Source organism: Suncus etruscus, chromosome 17, assembly GCF_024139225.1.
Source record: "Suncus etruscus isolate mSunEtr1 chromosome 17, mSunEtr1.pri.cur, whole genome shotgun sequence".
Classification (NCBI taxonomy): Eukaryota; Metazoa; Chordata; class Mammalia; order Eulipotyphla; family Soricidae; genus Suncus; species Suncus etruscus.
Window position 1 is genome coordinate 23657365 of NC_064864.1, and position 18318 is coordinate 23675682.

The 18318-nt window shown below is 48.0% G+C and overlaps 1 protein-coding gene across 2 annotated transcripts in view; it reads right to left on the reverse strand.

Annotated features, from left to right (window-relative positions):
- Window positions 1-1760: 1760 nt before the first annotated feature.
- Window positions 1761-18318, reverse strand: part of SPECC1L (sperm antigen with calponin homology and coiled-coil domains 1 like) — a 120662-nt gene continuing 104104 nt past the window's right edge. For both annotated transcript variants that reach the window (XM_049790643.1, XM_049790644.1), the window contains 3 exons: window positions 4797-4913; window positions 4137-4196; window positions 1761-2045 (listed from right to left, as the gene is read on the reverse strand). In XM_049790643.1, the coding sequence (XP_049646600.1) occupies window positions 1956-2045; window positions 4137-4196; window positions 4797-4913 (267 nt within the window). In that variant the 3' untranslated portion in view covers window positions 1761-1955. The remainder of the gene's footprint in view (window positions 2046-4136; window positions 4197-4796; window positions 4914-18318) is intronic.

Genomic DNA, 18318 nt, shown 5'->3' on the forward strand with positions numbered 1-18318 from the left:
GACCCCCTACCCCTTGCAAAGCTGAGCTTCCAGGGCTAGAAGTCTCTTCCTCCTTAGGATAAAGGAGCCCTCCATTAACATAAGACAGAAGCACAGGACTGCAGAGCGGTCATACAGGTTTCGACAGGTGTCCTGGCCCTAGTGAGTCCCAAGGAGAGAAGTGGAAGGAAAACGAACACTGAAACTGATGCTTCTCAGTATCAGTGCACCTACCTTCCACTGAATGGGGCGCTCTCGGTTCCTACCACTGGAGGTACTGCACTCTCTTTTCAATCTGCTACTACTCTCTCCCTCCTCAGATTACCTAAATAAGACTGCTTTACTCATAAAACAAAGACACACCAGGATTCTTACTTTACAGTCACTCAGTGGGCAGCAGAGGGCAGAGGACAACTGTGAGCTGGACAACAGAAATGGGACTGGCACCCAGTGGATTTCTGGTAGGCCTTGTCCCACCTCCTTCATGGTTGAAAATGGCCCTTTCATAAAAAGCTTGCTGCCGGGGCTGCTAGATGCAAACACCTGGTCGGGACAGAGGGGCATCCGCTGGCCACTTGGCAGCTGTGGGCCTGTGGGTCACTCACAGGCACATTCCTTTTGTAACCATGTCCTTTCTAGGTAAAAGGTAAGTTCCACACTTAGTCTAGAGCGTGTCCTCAGGCAGGGGCAGAGCCCTCGGCCCAGATTGGCTGCAGCCCATCCTTGCTTCCAGTGCAGCAATTCTGCTTTCACTTGCCGGTCTTCCTTGCCCTGCATTCTGGAAGCAATATGGTCTTGACACTGTTCAAACCAATGGCTGTTTTAGGCACAGAAGAGAAGTGGGCTTTGTTCCCAAGGGCTGAATCCCAGCCTGAGAGCCCATTGGGGCAGGACACACTGGAATAAGGCTTTAGTCCACATCTCACAGAAGGGGCCATGGAGGTGCCCACAGGCAGGGCATGGCCCCACCCCAGCACTGCCTTGGCCATGGAGGGGAAGGCCCCGCAGCCCTTGTGTGGCCACTACACATGCAAGGAAAATTAAGGCACTTCCTTAAATTCTTGCCTAGGAGGGAGGGTTATATCACACGGACCCATACGTGACTTTAGACTCTGGGCTCTCAGAAAGCTGTTTCGTGTTTGTTGTTTTTACCCCCTTTCCCTGCTATTACCTATTTCACTCCTTGCTTTTTACTGTGCTAATGTCCAGATTTGTGTGTATGTTAGTGTTTTATCTTTATACTTATTAAACCAGCTTAACTTTTGTCAAAAGAACAGGAACGATTTTTGCCAATATTGCTCAGAAAAAAGAAACAATTTTCAATTAGGAGTTTTCGACCAATTCTTTTGTCTAGAAACCTAAAGTCAAAGGGGGATCTAAGTCCCTATTAGGCTGGGGAACAGTCCACAGCAGGTGGACATCCATCGACGGGGTCCTCACAGATTCATGTTAAGAGACTCGTGCTGTGTGGACCGCTGCAAGCGCTGATCCTGAGAGCTACACCCAGAGTCGGGATCTGTTAGCTTGCGCGGAACGCACCGAAGCTGAGCTGGCTAGGACAGCACCCCAGCGGCAGGGGTTATGCAGGTCTCAACACCAGGCCTGCCCAGTGGCAGCAAGCAGAGCCATACCAGGCACCCAATTCCTGTGTGCCTCTTCCAAGTGATGGAGCCTCCCTGGCAACAGTCAGAACAGTGCTGCCCCTTTTCCAAGTTCAGCTGTGGATGAGCCTTGGTCTTGTCAAAAGCCCTTAGGATGAATGCAGCTCAGTATATTCTCTTCGGAAGAAAAACTCCAGCAGCCGATCACTGTGTGGTTCTGGGGCCAGCCTGACTTCTGACTGGACAGGCCATGTGGGAGGAGACGGGTCCGAGTCGTGAGCCACAGGCCCCCAGAGAGTGGCTGGAAGCATTACAGGGCGCGTAGCGAATGGCGGTGTCCCTCGGGACTGCGGTGGGGCCCTCCTGGGGACTTGCTCAGGTTTCAAAGTATTTGTAGATGGCCGTCACATACAGCATCACATTCTGCCAGTCGGGCCGCTCAGTCCTCACCATCTCGTTAATATCCTGACAGAGAAGGAGATGCTGGTTAGAATCCCAGATGCCCTCCTGGCCCATCCCAACAGCAATCAGATGGTGGCCTCTCCCCACACATCAGCATCAGTCAGTGGTGTACAGAATCTCTCTGGGGCTTTGGCCTAAAACTGATCACACAGTAAGGCCAAGTTCCCTGTTCCGTGAGGAACACCTCTGCCCTGAGTTCTTCACGACTACCCTCCAAGGCTGGAAAGGTTTCAGCTGCCCAGGGACGTTTTCCTCTTCTTTCCTAAAACATCTCCCTACATGTCCTTACTCCTGAATCATCCCAGACCTAGTCACTGCCCTGGGCTTCCAGAACCCAGGCTGGGAAAGCAAGCAACGGCGGCAGACAGTCTTCTCACACTGTGTTCTGCAGAACATCAGTGACTTGTGAGGCGGGACTGTTACTGTATGCCAGTGCTTCTCAATTATTTTCCGTCATGCCACCCTAGGAAGAAGAAAACATTTTTCGCACCCCTCGCACGACTGTAAATAGTATCTTTATTAAAGAAACTTTAACCTGCAAAACAAAAATATATAGAATAGTTTGAGCTGATTTTATTTTTTTTTATTTAATTTTTTTTTTTTTTTTTGATTTTGGGCCACACCGGGCGGTGCTCAGGGGTTACTCCTGGCTGTCTGCTCAGAAATAGCTCCTGGCAGGCACGGGGGACCATATGGGACACCGGGATTCGAACCAACCACCTTAGGTCCTTGAACGGCTACTTGCAAGGCAAACACCACTGTGCTATATCTCCGGGCCCTGAGCTGATTTTTTAATCAGAGGTGATGTCTGGATTAATGGCTACAATGAGCACGTTTTGAAATGCATAATTTTTCGAAGCAGAGTTTGAAGCAGGACACAACAACTCTCAGCTCCAGAGACATACAGAGACTTAAACATGGGGCTTAGCTTGTTATGACAGTGTTTGCTAAGGTCAAACGCTCCCCTTTATGAAGCCTCGTGCCAGCCCCACCCACCCGGGCACGCCCCACTATTTGAGAAGCACTGCTATAGACAGAGCCCAAATGGGGAGTGTGGTGGGGCCTTCCAGGAGCTACGACTGCTGAAGACCATGAGACTTTTTGAAGGAGCACATGTGTGGGAGGATCTTCCTAAAAGCAAGGATCAGGGAAGCCAGCAGGACATACAAGGTCCAGGGCTAGTTACTTTGGGTGCAGGGCCTGTGCACCTTCCGAGTTAGCTCCTCCGCTCTCAGGAAAGTGTTTCAGGGTAGGAAAACACCTACTTCTTCTATCTCTGAACTTTTCATGTGACAGGATATCCAGGTAAGAGAATGAGTCCATTTACTGTCTTCTTCTTCTAGGCATCTTTAGAAAGCGTGGGTCTGTGAACTCAAGACAGCTGGATGGGATGCCACAGCACCATTCTCACAGTCTACATCTGTTTTCAAAGTTCTTCCTGCTGTCAGGATAATGGGGTGTCCCTGCACTTAGTACAAAGTATCTCTTGGGGTGGAAAGATTGGTTTTGTTTGGACACTATTTTCTCCCTACAAGTCAGAGCTGGTGACAAGGCAGGAGCTACACAGAAGCTCAACTGTTGTGAACTTCTGCAGACACTGAGGACAACACTAATGCTGGCAGGTTTTCTACAACCTTCTTCTCACACCACAAATGGCAGTTCCCAGAGGTCCCCCTGCAGGAGTATGGGAACCACCTGGTGAGCCTCTCAAGTCTCCTTCCTAGTCAAGACCCATCTCTCCTCGTCCTAGGTTTGAGAAGGGAGAAAGGCTGAGGGGTGCCAGGCTGTGCCATGAAATGCAAAACCACACGCTGTCTGAACCCAAGGGTCTCTTGCCCAAGGATGCTTCCCACAACACTTCCTTGAAGGTTTCACTCAAGACTGAAAGGACCCAGATGGTGGAGGGGAAGCCCCATCCGGCTCACCAGCTGGTCACTAAGCACATAGGGATCTCCCCGAATAAGGAAGCTCTTCCCAAGAGAAGGGGCTCTGCAGGAGGGCACAGGAGAGGTGAGTCTAGCATGGACTGAGAAGGGGCCTGACTATAAGGGCACCATGAGGTGGTGAAGGGAACACAAGGATTGGAAGACTCACCAGAGTGGATTTGATGCCGACACTTTCCGCTGCTTGGAATGCCAGGGTGAAGTTCCTTCTCTGAAAGAGAAACTGGATGACTAGAGGCAGGAGCAGGCCAGGTGCAAGATCTCGGGACCATTCAGGCTACTCAGGCTAGGAAGACATCCCTAGAATTCACAGCCTCTGAGGGGTCTCACTCTATGCATGTTGCCAGTCCCCCCAAAATGGCTCTTTCCTCTAAAAAGGGTTATTTCTGACAGAAGCCCTGGGTGTTCTGGACATACCCCAGAATCTAATAAGGAACATCTGTCACAAGAGAATCCTCACTGTGGAGACCATCAAGACTATTTTGAAATGAGCATAGCTGGGGCCAGGGGGCCAGCATGGGCCACCTTCTCTGAGGCCTGAACTCTACAGGGTTGTGCCTAGGTCAGTCTTGGCTATGCAGGCGCTCACTCTGGGAGCTCACTCTAGTCTTGGGCAGCTCCCCGATAAAGCCTGTCCTGCATAGCACTGTCGGAAGAACTAGTGACTCCTGAGAATGTCATCACTTCGGGAACCTCTAACTGTTTGTGGATAATCCTGAACAAGCTCTTCCCAGAAGGAAATAAAAGCAAGCCCCACTTGCCCTCGGCTCTCCTTGTGAGGGGCAGAGGCTGTCCCGGAAGGCCACCTTACCTTATCCTGACTGTTCAGTTCCTGATAAGGAATGTGGGCAGGAAGGTATGTGTGCAGCAGTGCACAGAAGGCCAGACCATCATTCCAGCTGCTGCTGAAGTTCGTAATGTCAATATTCTGAAGGGAAAGAAGAACGGAATAAGCAACACATGCTGTGATCTCAGCGGAGAAGGGATGTCTCAGATGGTGCCTGACCCCCAGGCCTGGGCAGGATGGGCCCCGCCGGAGGAGCACAACACCAGGCTGGGATCAGGGGCACACCCTGGCCCGTCATGGCTGCCACTGCCACCGTGAAGTCTGAGCCACTTTCCTTTTGACTGGCTGCAGTATGGGTAGTAGTGACAGCAGGTGAGAGCAAGGAAGTCACACCTTATCCCACTGCCCCATTAGGAGGGCTGGAGAGGCGTTCAACAGGGCACATATTTTGGGTGTGAGGTAAGCATGGGTCCAATCCTGGCTGGCACCTTGCAAAGGCCTGTGAAATGCCTCTGAATACTGCTGGGTGTGGCTCCAAAACCAAAGCCAAGGGGGAAGAAATGAAGCTTTACTGAAGGTCAGAAACCTCTGCCTGAGGTGCAGGGACATTTGGGGCCAGGCTCTGCACCTCCCCAATTCTGTAAGAACTAAATGACTTTCTTTAAAGTGCTCCTTTCACTCAAAATGCAAATCAAATGTATTTACAACTATAAAGTACCACTCAGAACATTAGATAATGTTTAGCTGTTATGTAACCTTTACAAGAATCTCTGCAAGGAAACTCTACACTAAATGCTGCTACTTCACACTTTACTGTAAACTCCACAAACCAAGTGAAGAGCCCTGCCCCATGCACTTCCTTTTGTCCCACTGTTGATTCCATACCCTCCTCAGCTGTGCTGAGGAAGGTTCTGAGCAAAATGACAAAGTCCAGACTCTATTATCATAGGTGAACTGTCCACCACCCGGACCCTGCTTCTGAATTCTCTCAGGAAGAAATCACAGAACAATACAGCACTAACACTGTCTGGATGCACACAGGGTTTTACAAAGTCCCCCCCCCCCCCCAACTGACACAGGACTAACGAAGAGGAACACTGGACTGCCAGGAAGAAAGGGTCATGAATTACCACAGGTCTGACAAAAACTGTAGGCGGAGACCATGAAGACACAGTCCTATCAGTCCAATCCTGAGGGCCAGACCACCCTTGGAAGGTCTCAGTTCTAGAAATGAAGGCACTTTAGATAGCACTTGACGCTCATTGCCTGACTCTCCCGTCCTGCCCCCCAGGAAGCAGCCAGCTCCATGTTGGGGAAAACAAGCTTAGGGAGAAGTGACCTTTGACTCAGGTGCCAGGCCTGCAGCAGGAGAACAGCAAACCTCTTTCCTGAACCCTCCTCAGGGATACCTGTGAGCACTTTTACATAATGGGTCTGAGTTCAAAGCCTGCAGGCACTCCTGGACACCCACCCTCTACCCTTCAGCCCCTATGAAGTGCCCTGGAGAAATCACCAGGCATCATTGTACCAATGGCAGCAAATAGCTTTGTTCTGGGTTAATAAGGTCACCCCAGCAGTATGGGGAGGATCATGTGCACTGTCATGGTGTGAACCAGGGTCAGCTACATGCCAAGAGTCTTTACCCCTGCACTACCTCCCCAGCCCACCGAACAACTTTTTAATGTGTCCAAGCTGAGTGTGAGGCCCATATGGTTGCTGACAGCTCCAACCCTTGCCCCTAGGTCACATCCACTTCTGGAAGAAAACAAATCCCCACTTCCTGCTGCCACCACCAGCCCCTCTCCTGCTCCCTGAAAGGCAGGAGTCTCTGGCAGGGTCGCCTACGTGCCTGGCCTCACCCGCGCCTCAGCAAAGTCTCCCGCACCAGAGGAAATGGCTGCGCCCCAGCGCCCCAGCTGTGGGAACCCTGGCCTTCCCCAGCTTCCGCAAGACAAACCCAACCTGGAACCGCAGTCAGAGGGGACACTTCATTTCCAAAACACGCCAAAGTGATTTAAACAACGGAAGAAACAATAGTTCCTTGAGTTCCAGAACAGGAGGGTTCAATTCTAACACCTGACAAGGGCAAAAAACAACTGAGGTCCAAACAAACCAAGGCAGATTGCTGGGGTATCTGACAACCACCATGCCCAGGCCAAGTGAAAGGCCAAGCTGGGCAACCTGACAGGGACCAAGGTCAACAAGGCCTAGACCCAAGTGGAAACCTTTGGCATCTCCTAAACCCTTAGGCATCCCTTGACCCTCTGTACCCCACCCCTAAACCTTGTCCAGAGAGATCTTGGGTGTGAGGGAGCCTGCTCATGCAACTGTTTCTGACACCCAAGGTTGGACAATCAGATCACAAAAGACTATGAACTGGGTATAGAAGTCTATAATCAATCCGTCATGCTGGTTTCCGGTGTGATAAATCCAAATGAGAGGATGGGAAAGGTTCCTGGCTTCCTTGGAACTCCTGACTCATGGCTCTGTAGCCCATCACTGGAATGAGCAATGTGAGGGAAGAGACAAAACTTGATGAAACTACCAGAGCAATGAAGACCAAGCTGTGTCCATTTCAGGACCTCAGGCCTCCAGAGCAGAACAAAGGAGAGGAGGAAAAACTGAGCTAGTGATGGGGCCCACATGGGGGCAGTCATTCACCTCCCATCATCCCCCACCCTGCGTGGCACAGACGTCAAAATGGCCTGCAGAAGGTGTGAGGCTACTACACTCTGGGACAGCAGCCTCACCAGGTAAGTCTACTGGTCACCTTCTAGTGCCCTATCCACAAGGTTGGGTCCTCTAGACGATTTCAGAAATGTCTGTGGCTGTATGAGAACAAAAGCACCAACAGTATTCATGCCTGGAGGCAGGCGGGGTGGGGGGTGGGGGACGCAGGACATTTGCCAGGAAGTTGCAAGCAGCTTCTCTCCTATGGAAGGGTCATAGAACCCCATGAGGGGAGTCTGAGACTCTGAAAGGTGCTACACATGCTAAATGAATGGTTGGGGATCTCTATTTCATTTTTGGTTTTGGCCTACACCCAGTGGTGTCAGGGGCTGGCTAATCCTGGCTCTGTACTCAAGGATCATTCCTGGTGGCGTTTGGGGACCATATGGAGGTGCAGGGAATCAAACATGAGTTGGCCCCACTCAAGGCAAGTGCCCTATTAGAATGCATAATCACTCTGGCTCCTAGGAATGAATCTCTTTAGAAGCGTCAGAAAAGGCTCTTTAGTTGAGAGGTCTATCTATCAGGGACATCAGAAGTGGTAGAAGCTTTGGCTCAGCTGCTTACAAGATTGTGCGTACATCTGTTGGTCTCTACTCTGAACCCATGGCATTCATGCACAGCTTGACTGGGTCTAGTGTGGCTTTGGGCATGTTCAATCCTTCTTTTCCCCTGAGCCAAGTCTGGATGAGGAACTGTCTGATTACAAGCTACTTTAAAACCCAACCCTGTTCACTCAGGACTAGCTCGAAGAGCACTGGTTCTAGAACTGCTGGTTGCAGACGACTTACAGATCACCAGGAAGCATGTCCCTCTGACTGACATGAAATACATATTTGATCATTCAGATACCAGAAGATGGTTCTCATATATACTGTATTTTCCGGCATATGAGACGACTTTTTAACCCATGAAAAACTTCTTAAAGGTTAGGGGTTGTCTTACACGCCGATATAAGACATAAGACGGTATATGCAGAAACTTACTCCAGCTTCAGGGATGAGTGATCAGCCCCTCCCACCCCCTTTTACCTCCACATCCCATTCAGCTGCCAGGTATCATCACTCAGTCCTCTGTGTGTCCTGATTCATCTTTCAGGGCACACAGAGGAGCTGAGTTACCAAGCACCGCATCTTATCCTGAATCTGGGTATGCGGCTTTCCGGTGCTCAGTCCTCTGTTCAGCTTTTATGGGACACAGAGGAGGTGCTCGGTCTCCCTCTAGCTGTCCTATTAATCACTGCACTCCAGCCAGCTGCTCTTGGAGGAGCCTCTCTCCCTGCTCTCAATGTAGATCACAATTAAAAAATCAGTCACTTACTACAAATGACAAATGTAAAATGATTGTTGACACTCCAAAGTCTAGCTTTATTAAACATATACTGTTAACCTTTGAGGGTTCTACTCTTTTTCTCTTACGTTTTTTTAATTTTCATTTGTGTGCGTTAAAAGAGAGGTAGTGTTATATGGTGAATATAGCCCAAACCCTATATTTTAACAGGAAAAGTAGAAAGCAGGTCTTATATGCTGGAAAATACAGTATTTGGCTTTTTTTTTTTGGTTTTTCGGGCCACACCCGTTAGATGCTCAGGGGTTACTCCTGGCTACGCGCTCAGAAATTGCCCCTGGCTTGGGGGGACCATATGGGACACCGGGGGATCAAACCGTGGTCCTTTCCTTGGTTAGCGCTTGTAAGGCAGACACCTTACCTCTAGCGCCACCTCGCCGGCCCCCAGTATTTGGTTTTTGCTCACAATTTCTGGCTCACAGCTCTCCAAGGCCATGGAACTTCCTAAATACAGAGAGTTGTAAAGGTGTCTCTTACTATGTTAAATGGTGGCTTGTGGAAAAACCTAGGGATAAAGTATGGTTGCCAAGAGAACCAACCAAGTTAGAGAGAAATGGAAGTTAGACCTTAGAGAAGAGAAAGAGACTGAGAACAACAGTCAAACCCCAATGATCTCAACACTAAGCCTAAATGATGAAGTGTCCATAAACATCCAAGATGAAAAGGTTCGGGGCCGGAGGTAAGGCATTTGTCTTGCATGCAGAAGGATGGTGGTTTGAATCCTGGTATCCCATATGGTCCCCCGAGCCTGTCAGGAGCGATTTCTGAGCGTAGCCAGCCAGGAGGAACCCCTGAGTGCTGCCGGGTGTGACCCCAAAAAACAAAACAAACAAACAAAAAAACCAAGATAAACGGGTTCAGAGAGCTTCTGGGCTATGGCCCCATATGACTTGGGGGAACAGTGCTCTTCGAGAGTGCACAGAAGATCCAATGCTCTATCTCTGTACTTTTTCTTATGTATATCCTATACCTGATCACTCCTAGTTTCTATATGCCTTTTTGTAATAAACCAGAATTCGGCTTCTTAAAATATTTCTCTTGAGTTTTGTGAGCTACTCTTAACAAAGCACCAAACAAACAAACAAAACAAAACAAAAAAAAAAACAAACAAAACTCAAGGAAGAAATATGGCAATCTGACACAAGCTAGTTAGGAGCTAGTCAGCAGCAAAGGGGACAGATGACTGTGAGCTTGTAACTTGTGTTGGGAGACTGAGCCCGAAACCATATTCGGCATCTGGATGCATAGAGTGTACCAGCCAGAGCTGAATTCCGTCCACAGCTGGTGCTCAAATGCTGCTTGTCTCTTGTGGTCATCCCCTACACCCACTATGACTTCAGTCACTAGACGTCCATTCAGTTGGTGATGAAGCACTAACTGATGCAGGGAAATGTCCACACACCCACAATGACTTAAGTCTAGGAACCTAATTTAGCTCTTTCCAGAACAGCATCACCTCCCGCTGCAAAGTCCCCTTTGCATAAAAAGCAGAGGAAGGGCCTAGTGCCATGGCCATCAGCAGCTCTAAAGGAGGCCTCACTCGGGAGGAGTCTTCAAGGCATATCAATAGTTTGCAGTGAGCCTGTGAGCTGGAGAAGCTGGGCACACACTAACTGCAGGTCCTCACCCTATGTGTCGGCTTCCTTGGTAAAGGAATAGCTAGAACCAATTTGGACCCAAGCTGTGGCAGGTCTTAGGGGAAGTTAACAGAAATCTGAGGAGATGGTGAGATTTAGGCAGAAACCTGGGGTCCCAGTGAGAGGTGGATGGAAGAAAAACGAAGTGTGGGATTTGAGTCTAACTCAAGCTGGACATGGTGACAGAAAGGCTAGGAGAAAGGGGACAACGTTAAGAATGACCCTAGTCTCTGTTCGAAGAACTGGATGCCAATAGGGATCTTTATGAAGGGAAGAACTCAGATGTGAAGATAACACTTGTGACATAGCACTGATGGTTCCCGAGACACTAAAGAGAGGCAGTAAGGGGCCGGGCGGTGGCGCTAGAGGTAAGGTGCCTGCCTTGCCTGCGATAGCCTTGGATGGACCTCGGTTCAATCCCCCGGCGTCCCATATGGTCCCCCAAGCCAGGAGCAACTTCTGAGCGCATAGCCAGGAGTAACCCCTGAGTGTTACTGGGTGTGGCCCCCCCCCAAAAAAAAAACAAAAAAAAAATAGAGAGAGAGAGAGAGAGGCAGTAATGTGCATGACAGTAAACAGGCAAGTAAAAGTGACTGTAAAGTGGCATCCTGGGGCCAAAGTGAAAAAACAGCCTTTAGTAGAGACAGACAGATTGATGGGAGAAAGACAAGAAGTCAACAGAAGAGTATACAACAGGGGGGCCGGGCGGTGGCGCTAAAGGTAAGGTGCCTGCCTTACCTGAGCTAGCCTAGGACGGACCGCAGTTCGATCCCCCGGCGTCCCATATGGTCCCCCCAAGCCAGGAGCAACTTCTGAGCGCATAGCCAGGAGTAACCCCTGAGCGTCACCGGGTGTGGCCCAAAAACAAAAAAACAAACAAACAAAAAAAAAAGTATATAACAGGATAATGGCAATACTCAAAATGAAGCTACCGGCACACCAGAAAGTTCAAGAACCTGGGATAGGACATAGGGTTTGTACAACTATTCTGCAGAGTAAGGAAGGGCTGCAGAAGGGCTTGCACCCACTAAACTCAGGTCCTCCTTGGCAGGATCCCAGCATGAAAACTGCATCAAAATCCCACCATCTGAGGGGATCAGGCACATCACATACTTCATGAGAAGCGGTATCAAGCTCTCCAAGAAGAAAACATAAATTTTTTTTGGCCCACACCTGGTGATGCCTAGGGTTTACTCCTGACTTTATACTCAAAAATTATTCCTGGCAGCCTCAGGGGGTCCATATGGGATGCTGGGGATTGAAAACCTGGGTTGGCCACATGTAAGGCAAACACTCTACTTGCTGGGCCATCGCTCTGGCCCCATAAATTTTCTTTCTTTTTTTTTTGGTTTTTGGGCCACACCCAGCGGTGCTCAGGGGTTATTCCTGGCTGTCTGCTCAGAAATAGCTCCTGGCAGGCACGGGGGACCATATGGGACACCGGGATTCGAACCAACCACCTTTGGTCCTGGATCGGCTGCTTGCAAGGCAAACGCCACTGTGCCATCTCTCCGGGCCCCCCATACATTTTCTTTATAAAATAAAAAACACGTTATTTGTGACATGCCACAAATGCCTAATGAATTCAAATTTCCCACCAAGTTTTCAGGTTTCTTCAGACTTTCTCTACAATCTAAATCTACTATGTTTGGGCTGGATAGAAAAAATAAAAACAAGAGAGTAACATGCATCAAAACTGCAGTTCACAAACAACTTATTAATGGATTCACAGATGCTGTGCCCCATTAGAGGTGGACGTTCTTCCATCCACACATTGTCAAAAAATGACACCAGGCAGATGGACGTGACTGGTCACATAGTACCACTTGCTGTCCTTATTCATAGCAAGACTCGACCTCACACCTGCAAGCCTGCCTGCTGCCCTCACTTCCTACTCACTGCTCAGGCCTAAGGTGAACTCTCTCCTGCACCTGTGCCTTTAGAGAGACCATGTCTCCTACCTCCAGTTGGCCATCGTTGATGTGCCTTTGAATGTGCGAATTAAGAAAAGGGGTATGAAAGAAATTATGTAAATCGTTACTAGATTAAATATGTCATAAAACATCAATAAACGCTTTGTCTAAAGTTTAATTAAGGGTCATAAAATACACCACCAAATACAACATGCTCTTTAAATAGCTATTAAGATTCTGAACTATTTAAGGAAATGCTACTTTATGGACACAGGGCAAGAAGCCAGGAGCCATGATTCATCTTTCTGCTAGCACGCGTAAGAGCCCACTTCCTAGTACCTCTCAGCTATGGACCGTGGTGTTCAAGGGCCCAAACACAGCAGAGGTGGGGTCTTTTCCTGTCAGTGTGCTGGGAATGATACATGCTGGAGGGCCCAGCCTGGACTTCAGGAGATGTTTCTGATAAACCTGCCTTAACTGGCAGTGGGGCAGGGGTGGCTGAGAGAGAGGGGTGGATAGTGCCTGACAGAGATGAAATAAGTCACTAAGAAGGAACGTGGCTCTTCCACTACTGAGCAATGGGCACTGAGGGTTCTGTGTCATGTCTGAGGGCTATGCTCTGACCAGGATGATAGCTCTGCTTTGGGGGAATATTTTGACCAGGATGACAGCCCTGGCTGCAAATCCAAATTATTCTGATACTTCAGCGCTGTCTCCATCTGAAGTATAGCCAAGTCCCACTTTGTCAGAGGATATGGGTAATAAGCATCCTCGGACAGTCCATAGCTCACTTATCAAACAGGCCAGGTGCAGTGTGGAAAGTGGTTCAGTAAGGACCCTCACTCGTGATGCACATGGTAAAGCCTTTTCAAGGGGATGTACACTTAGTTCTACACCAGAGGATGGTCCAAATGGTCAGGATATCATTTCCCTTAAAGGTCTCCGGTGACCCAAACGTGCAGCCAAGACTGAGGAGCACTCGACTATAAACTGGAGGGGGTGGCAGAGCAACCCCCAAGGACCGAGCTACATGGAGATCCCATGCACTGCCCAGTGAGGCTCAAACACAAACAAAAAGAGAAAAAGGAAAAAGGAAATGTCACAGACATGGGACGTTTGACTCTGTCAGATGGTGTGCTTACAGAAACCCCCCAGACCCTAAACACTAGAAACTATGCTCCTGCTTGCTGAGAACTGAAAGGGGAGACTAAGCACCTGAGAGACCAGACCAGATATGAAGGCCATCAACCACTGAGGGAGAAGTGTGCTGCAAAGAGGAATTCTAGTGAAGGAAGGAGGGTGAATGGCAGAATAAGCTTCCCCACTGAGCAGTGATTACCAGTGGCCAGTGACAGAGCCAACTCTCCTGACTCCATTGAACAGGTGGTACCACCCATATACAGGGCATTTCTGCCAAACACTGGAACTGGAATCAAACCTATCGATTCTTGCTACCAGGGCAGAGTAGGGACAACAAAAGGAGTCACCAGTAACACCTGGAGGAGCAGTAACCAAGTGTCAGAAGGTAGCCATACAGGTTCCTGTGTCTTTCACATCTACCTGGTTGCTAGGACATTGGCCACTGGGACCAGAGGTGAGCATGTGATAGCTCTGTGGGCAGCCAGGCTCACAATATAAGTCTTCATCTGCAATAACAGAGCTTGACTTTTTGTCTCTTAAGAGCACACAGCTCACAGGTGGGCATGTCCTTGGCACACTCTTCTAGACACTTGGCTAATAAATAATGTTTGCTTATTAACAAGCTCACTTAACCAAGTCCAGAAGGGAGCTAGGGAAAAAGCTAAAATGGCTGGAATGCAAACCTTTTATGTTTGAAAGCTCCAAATCTGGTTCTAGCACTGCAGACTACATATTCCTCACATCTCAGTCCAGCAGCACACAGCTCCCAGCACTGCTGGACCCGAGCAGCATCATGTCAGGCACTGAGTCAATAGGCTTGGTGCTAGAGTGGTCCCAAGGCTATGGGCACTTCTGGAGAGAATCCCCCCACCCAGAGAAGAAAATTCTGAGGGAAAGTAGATGGAAAAGTTCAAAGGTTGTGAAAGTCTCAAGTAATGGGCCAGAGTGATAGGACAGTAGGTTCGTTGGGCACTTGCCTTGCACATGGCTCACTGGTCTTGGATCCTGGTATCCCATATAGTCCCCCAAACCCTGCCAAATGATGCCAGAACCATGTGTAAGCCCTGAGCACAGTCAAGTGTGGCCCAAAAAAACAACCAAACAAGAAAACCCAGAGAGTCGGGGCCAGAGTAATAATACAGTGGTAGAGATTTGCTTCGTACATTGCCAACTCAAGACATACTCTGGTTTGATCCCTGGCATTCCATATGGTCCCCCAAGCCTGCCAAGAGCAATTTCTGAGTGCAGAACCAGGAGTAATCCCTGAGTACAGCTGAGTGTGGCCCCAAAAAAAACAAAACAAGAACAACAACAAAAAGAAAATCCAAAGAGTCTCAGGTGGGTTAGGCTAGGGGTGAAGGTGGGGAGGGAAGAATGCTTTGCCTTTTATAAATTAAGGTTGTTCGAAGACAACAATTTAAAAGGCATAAAGGATGGTGGGCACAGAGGCAACCATAACTCTTTAAAAATGTGAAGGGCCAAAGAGAAGTAGCACAGTGGGCAGACAAAGTGCTTTTCCTGCAGATTCAATCTCTGGCACCATAAATGGGTCATGAGCACTGTCAGAAGTGATCTGTGAGTGGACAGCCAAGAGTAAACCCCAAGCATCAGTAGATATGGCCTAACATTATCCCACCCCAGACACACAGAAAAAACAAACAAACATTGATTTATGCAGGAAAACACCCCCACCACACAGAAATCATACAATATACTATTAGGTCAGTTAAAAATTTAGACCCCCTGAATAAATTAGGTGCCCTGGAAGGGAAGATGTACATCTGGACACATGATTATTCTGGGAATCAGTGCAGAGGAAAGTGGCCTATCTCCTGCTGGTCTGCTGACTAGAAACATCCTCAGACATGTGCTGGGACACAAGATGAGCCTGGAAAGAATCCTGCTCTTAGTCCAAACCGAAATCAGAGACTTTGCTGGTCAGACCCAAGCCATCAGAACACTAAAGCACAGGACAGCCTAGATGTGAAGTGCCCTTAGTGTTGCAGCAGTTGGGGAAGAAAATGATCTCAGTGGGGCTGGAGAGATAGCATGGAGGTAAGGTGTTTGCCTTGCATGCAGAAGGACGGTGGTTCGAATCCCGACATCCCACATGGTTCGCCAGGAGCGATTTCTGAGCGTAGAGCCAGGAGTAACCCCTGAGCGTTGCCGGGTGTAACCCAAAAACCAAAAACCAAAAAAAAAAAAAAAAAAAAAAAAAAATGATCTCAGGAAAGAGATTCTCACCAAGAGATGAACTTGGTGCACTGCTCGCAGCAGGCAGAACATTCTCATCTTTCAGCATATCAGTTTCTACAATACAAGAACTGTTTTGGCAGAGGGAAAAATGGACAAGCCATTTAAGAAATGTACCATACTATGGCACCACTTTCTTGTATTTCTCACCAGTCTCAAACTGGTTTACTTTACCTATAAGTGTAATACTTACATTTTAAAAGGGGGCATGAGGATGAGAGGCAGGGATAACTTAGCAATAAGGGCACATGCCCAGTCTACTCCCTGCTCCTGCCCCGCATACACATAGGTATAGCCCTTGTGGCCCATGAGTCGTCCAGCTAGGACTGACCAGGGGTCCCCTAGCACCATAAAGCAGCAATCAGGCACTGTCAGGACTACACACTGAAACTTTCAGTGTGGGCATCCTTCTAGTCATTGTTAGGGAGTCTCAACTCCTCACTGCACTTCCCAACACAGGCAAACTCTTTACTCTGAACCACATGTAACTAGAGAGCTGCAGTGGAAGGATGCAATGGCTCTGCCACAGGGCCCCAGAGGTTGCTGGATTTATCTTCCCTGGCCACTTAACACTTCTCATGTCATATTTATTTCCTACATGTCCTGGAAGTCCAAGGACACAACACCCTCACCCTCCCACGCACACACACACTCACACAAACTTAAAACTATCTACAACTGCAACATGATCCACCAACCTACTTTTCAGATTATAATACATGCTGATGAGTGTTGATAGGACTTCATTGACATTAAGGAAAAACTGCAAACAATCCAACAGCCAATGGACAGCTTGGTTAAACAAGCTGTGATGTAACTATAAAATGGACTAGATGGGAAATAAATTCTTGATACTAAACAGATCGCAAAATAATCATGCTAAGTGACAGAAGCAGATCTCACCTGAATTATATACACTAAATCATTAATTTTGCACAATGACAGTATATCAGCATTACTTATAAGATGTTGACGAAAGATGGAGATGGAAAGTAGGCAGGATTAACAGGCTAGAAAGGGGTATGATGAAACATCCATATGGGTGTGTTCAGGGAAGTTCACAAAGGGGGTCTTTTCACAGGTCAAAAGTTTTCGAGTAACAGGACCAGAGAGACAGAACACAGGTTAATGTTTCTGCCTTATACATGGCCAGCTCAGGTTTGATCACTGGCAAATGCCAGGAGTGATCCCTGAGCACAGTCAGGTGTGGCCATAAGAAATTATCAAGTCATAAACACTGTCAATGGAATGTGGCAAAGGAGACACTGAAAGTCTTCCATGATTAGATTTGGGGGGGGGGGGGTGTTTGCGTGTCTTTCTCTTGGGTATTTGCCCTTGGAATAAGGTCAGCACAATGAGAGGAAACCCGGGCCCTGGAGAGAGGCTGTGTGTAGGTTTCCGGTCACAGCCCCAGTGAAAGTCTCAGCCCACATATCAACCAGGCATTTGGACTAGAGTAGAGAGAGGTGAACAGTTTTCACAAAGTCCCACTCAAACCATTGTTTAACAAACTATATAAAGGCCCTCATTACTTCAACCCACAAACTTTTAGAGGAGGTTATTTGTTACAGAACTGTAAAACTAGAATGAAAAATACAAGAAAAATTAAAATTTGAGAGAGAGAAAAAGAGAGAGAGAGAGAGAGAGAGAGAGAGAGAGAGAGAGAGAGAGAGAGAGAGAGAGAGAGAGAGAGAGGGAGGGAGGGAGGGAGGGAGGGAGGGAGGGAGGGAGGGAGGGAGGGAGGGGGAAGTGAAAATGCTTAAGAAGCCCAGGTGTGAAGTGGGAAAAATCATACAGGTTCCCGATGAAGGCAATAGTTCTGGAAAGCAACTGGGGATGAAATTCAACTGTGGAAGTTAAATGAGCTGATGGAGATTTGCCACCCGTGGAAAGATCTGTTTAAAATCCAGAATTCCATTGGTGACGATAAAATTTCTGTGACATTAAAAAGCAAATTCCTCTGTAATTATCTATCATGAGGTAGCAATTAAGCATCTTTAAGGATAACCTGCTTCCACAAATGGAGAGAAGGTACCCTACATGTCCCAAATTGACTTCAGATTAGGCAAAACTCATTTATGAATAGCCAGAGTGCTCATCTATGTAATGCAATTACTCTGACACATTTCAGCTCTTCTCCAGACTTCATGCTATTATGTTGGTATCTCATCCAAAGTGGATAAAGCATGAGGAAAAAAATGATTTCTCATGATGTAGGAAGGGCTGTTGCATGCAATAAGGATTATTTGAGCCAGATAACAAAATGGTTTTACTTTTAGTAAAAGTAAGCGATTCTCAAAAATGTTACTTGATTCCTTTTAGTATTAATTTCTCAGAGTTCTCAGAACTCTAATGAAAACACCTACTACTTATAGGAAGTGAACACTGAGTATGGGGAAGACAGGCTCCCTTAGGAGAAAGAAGCTGGGGTAGAAAGCATTGGTAGAAACTAAAGTGATAGCACACTGGGTACGGTATTTGCCATGCACATGAACCACCAAGGTTTGCTCCTTGGCATCCCATAAG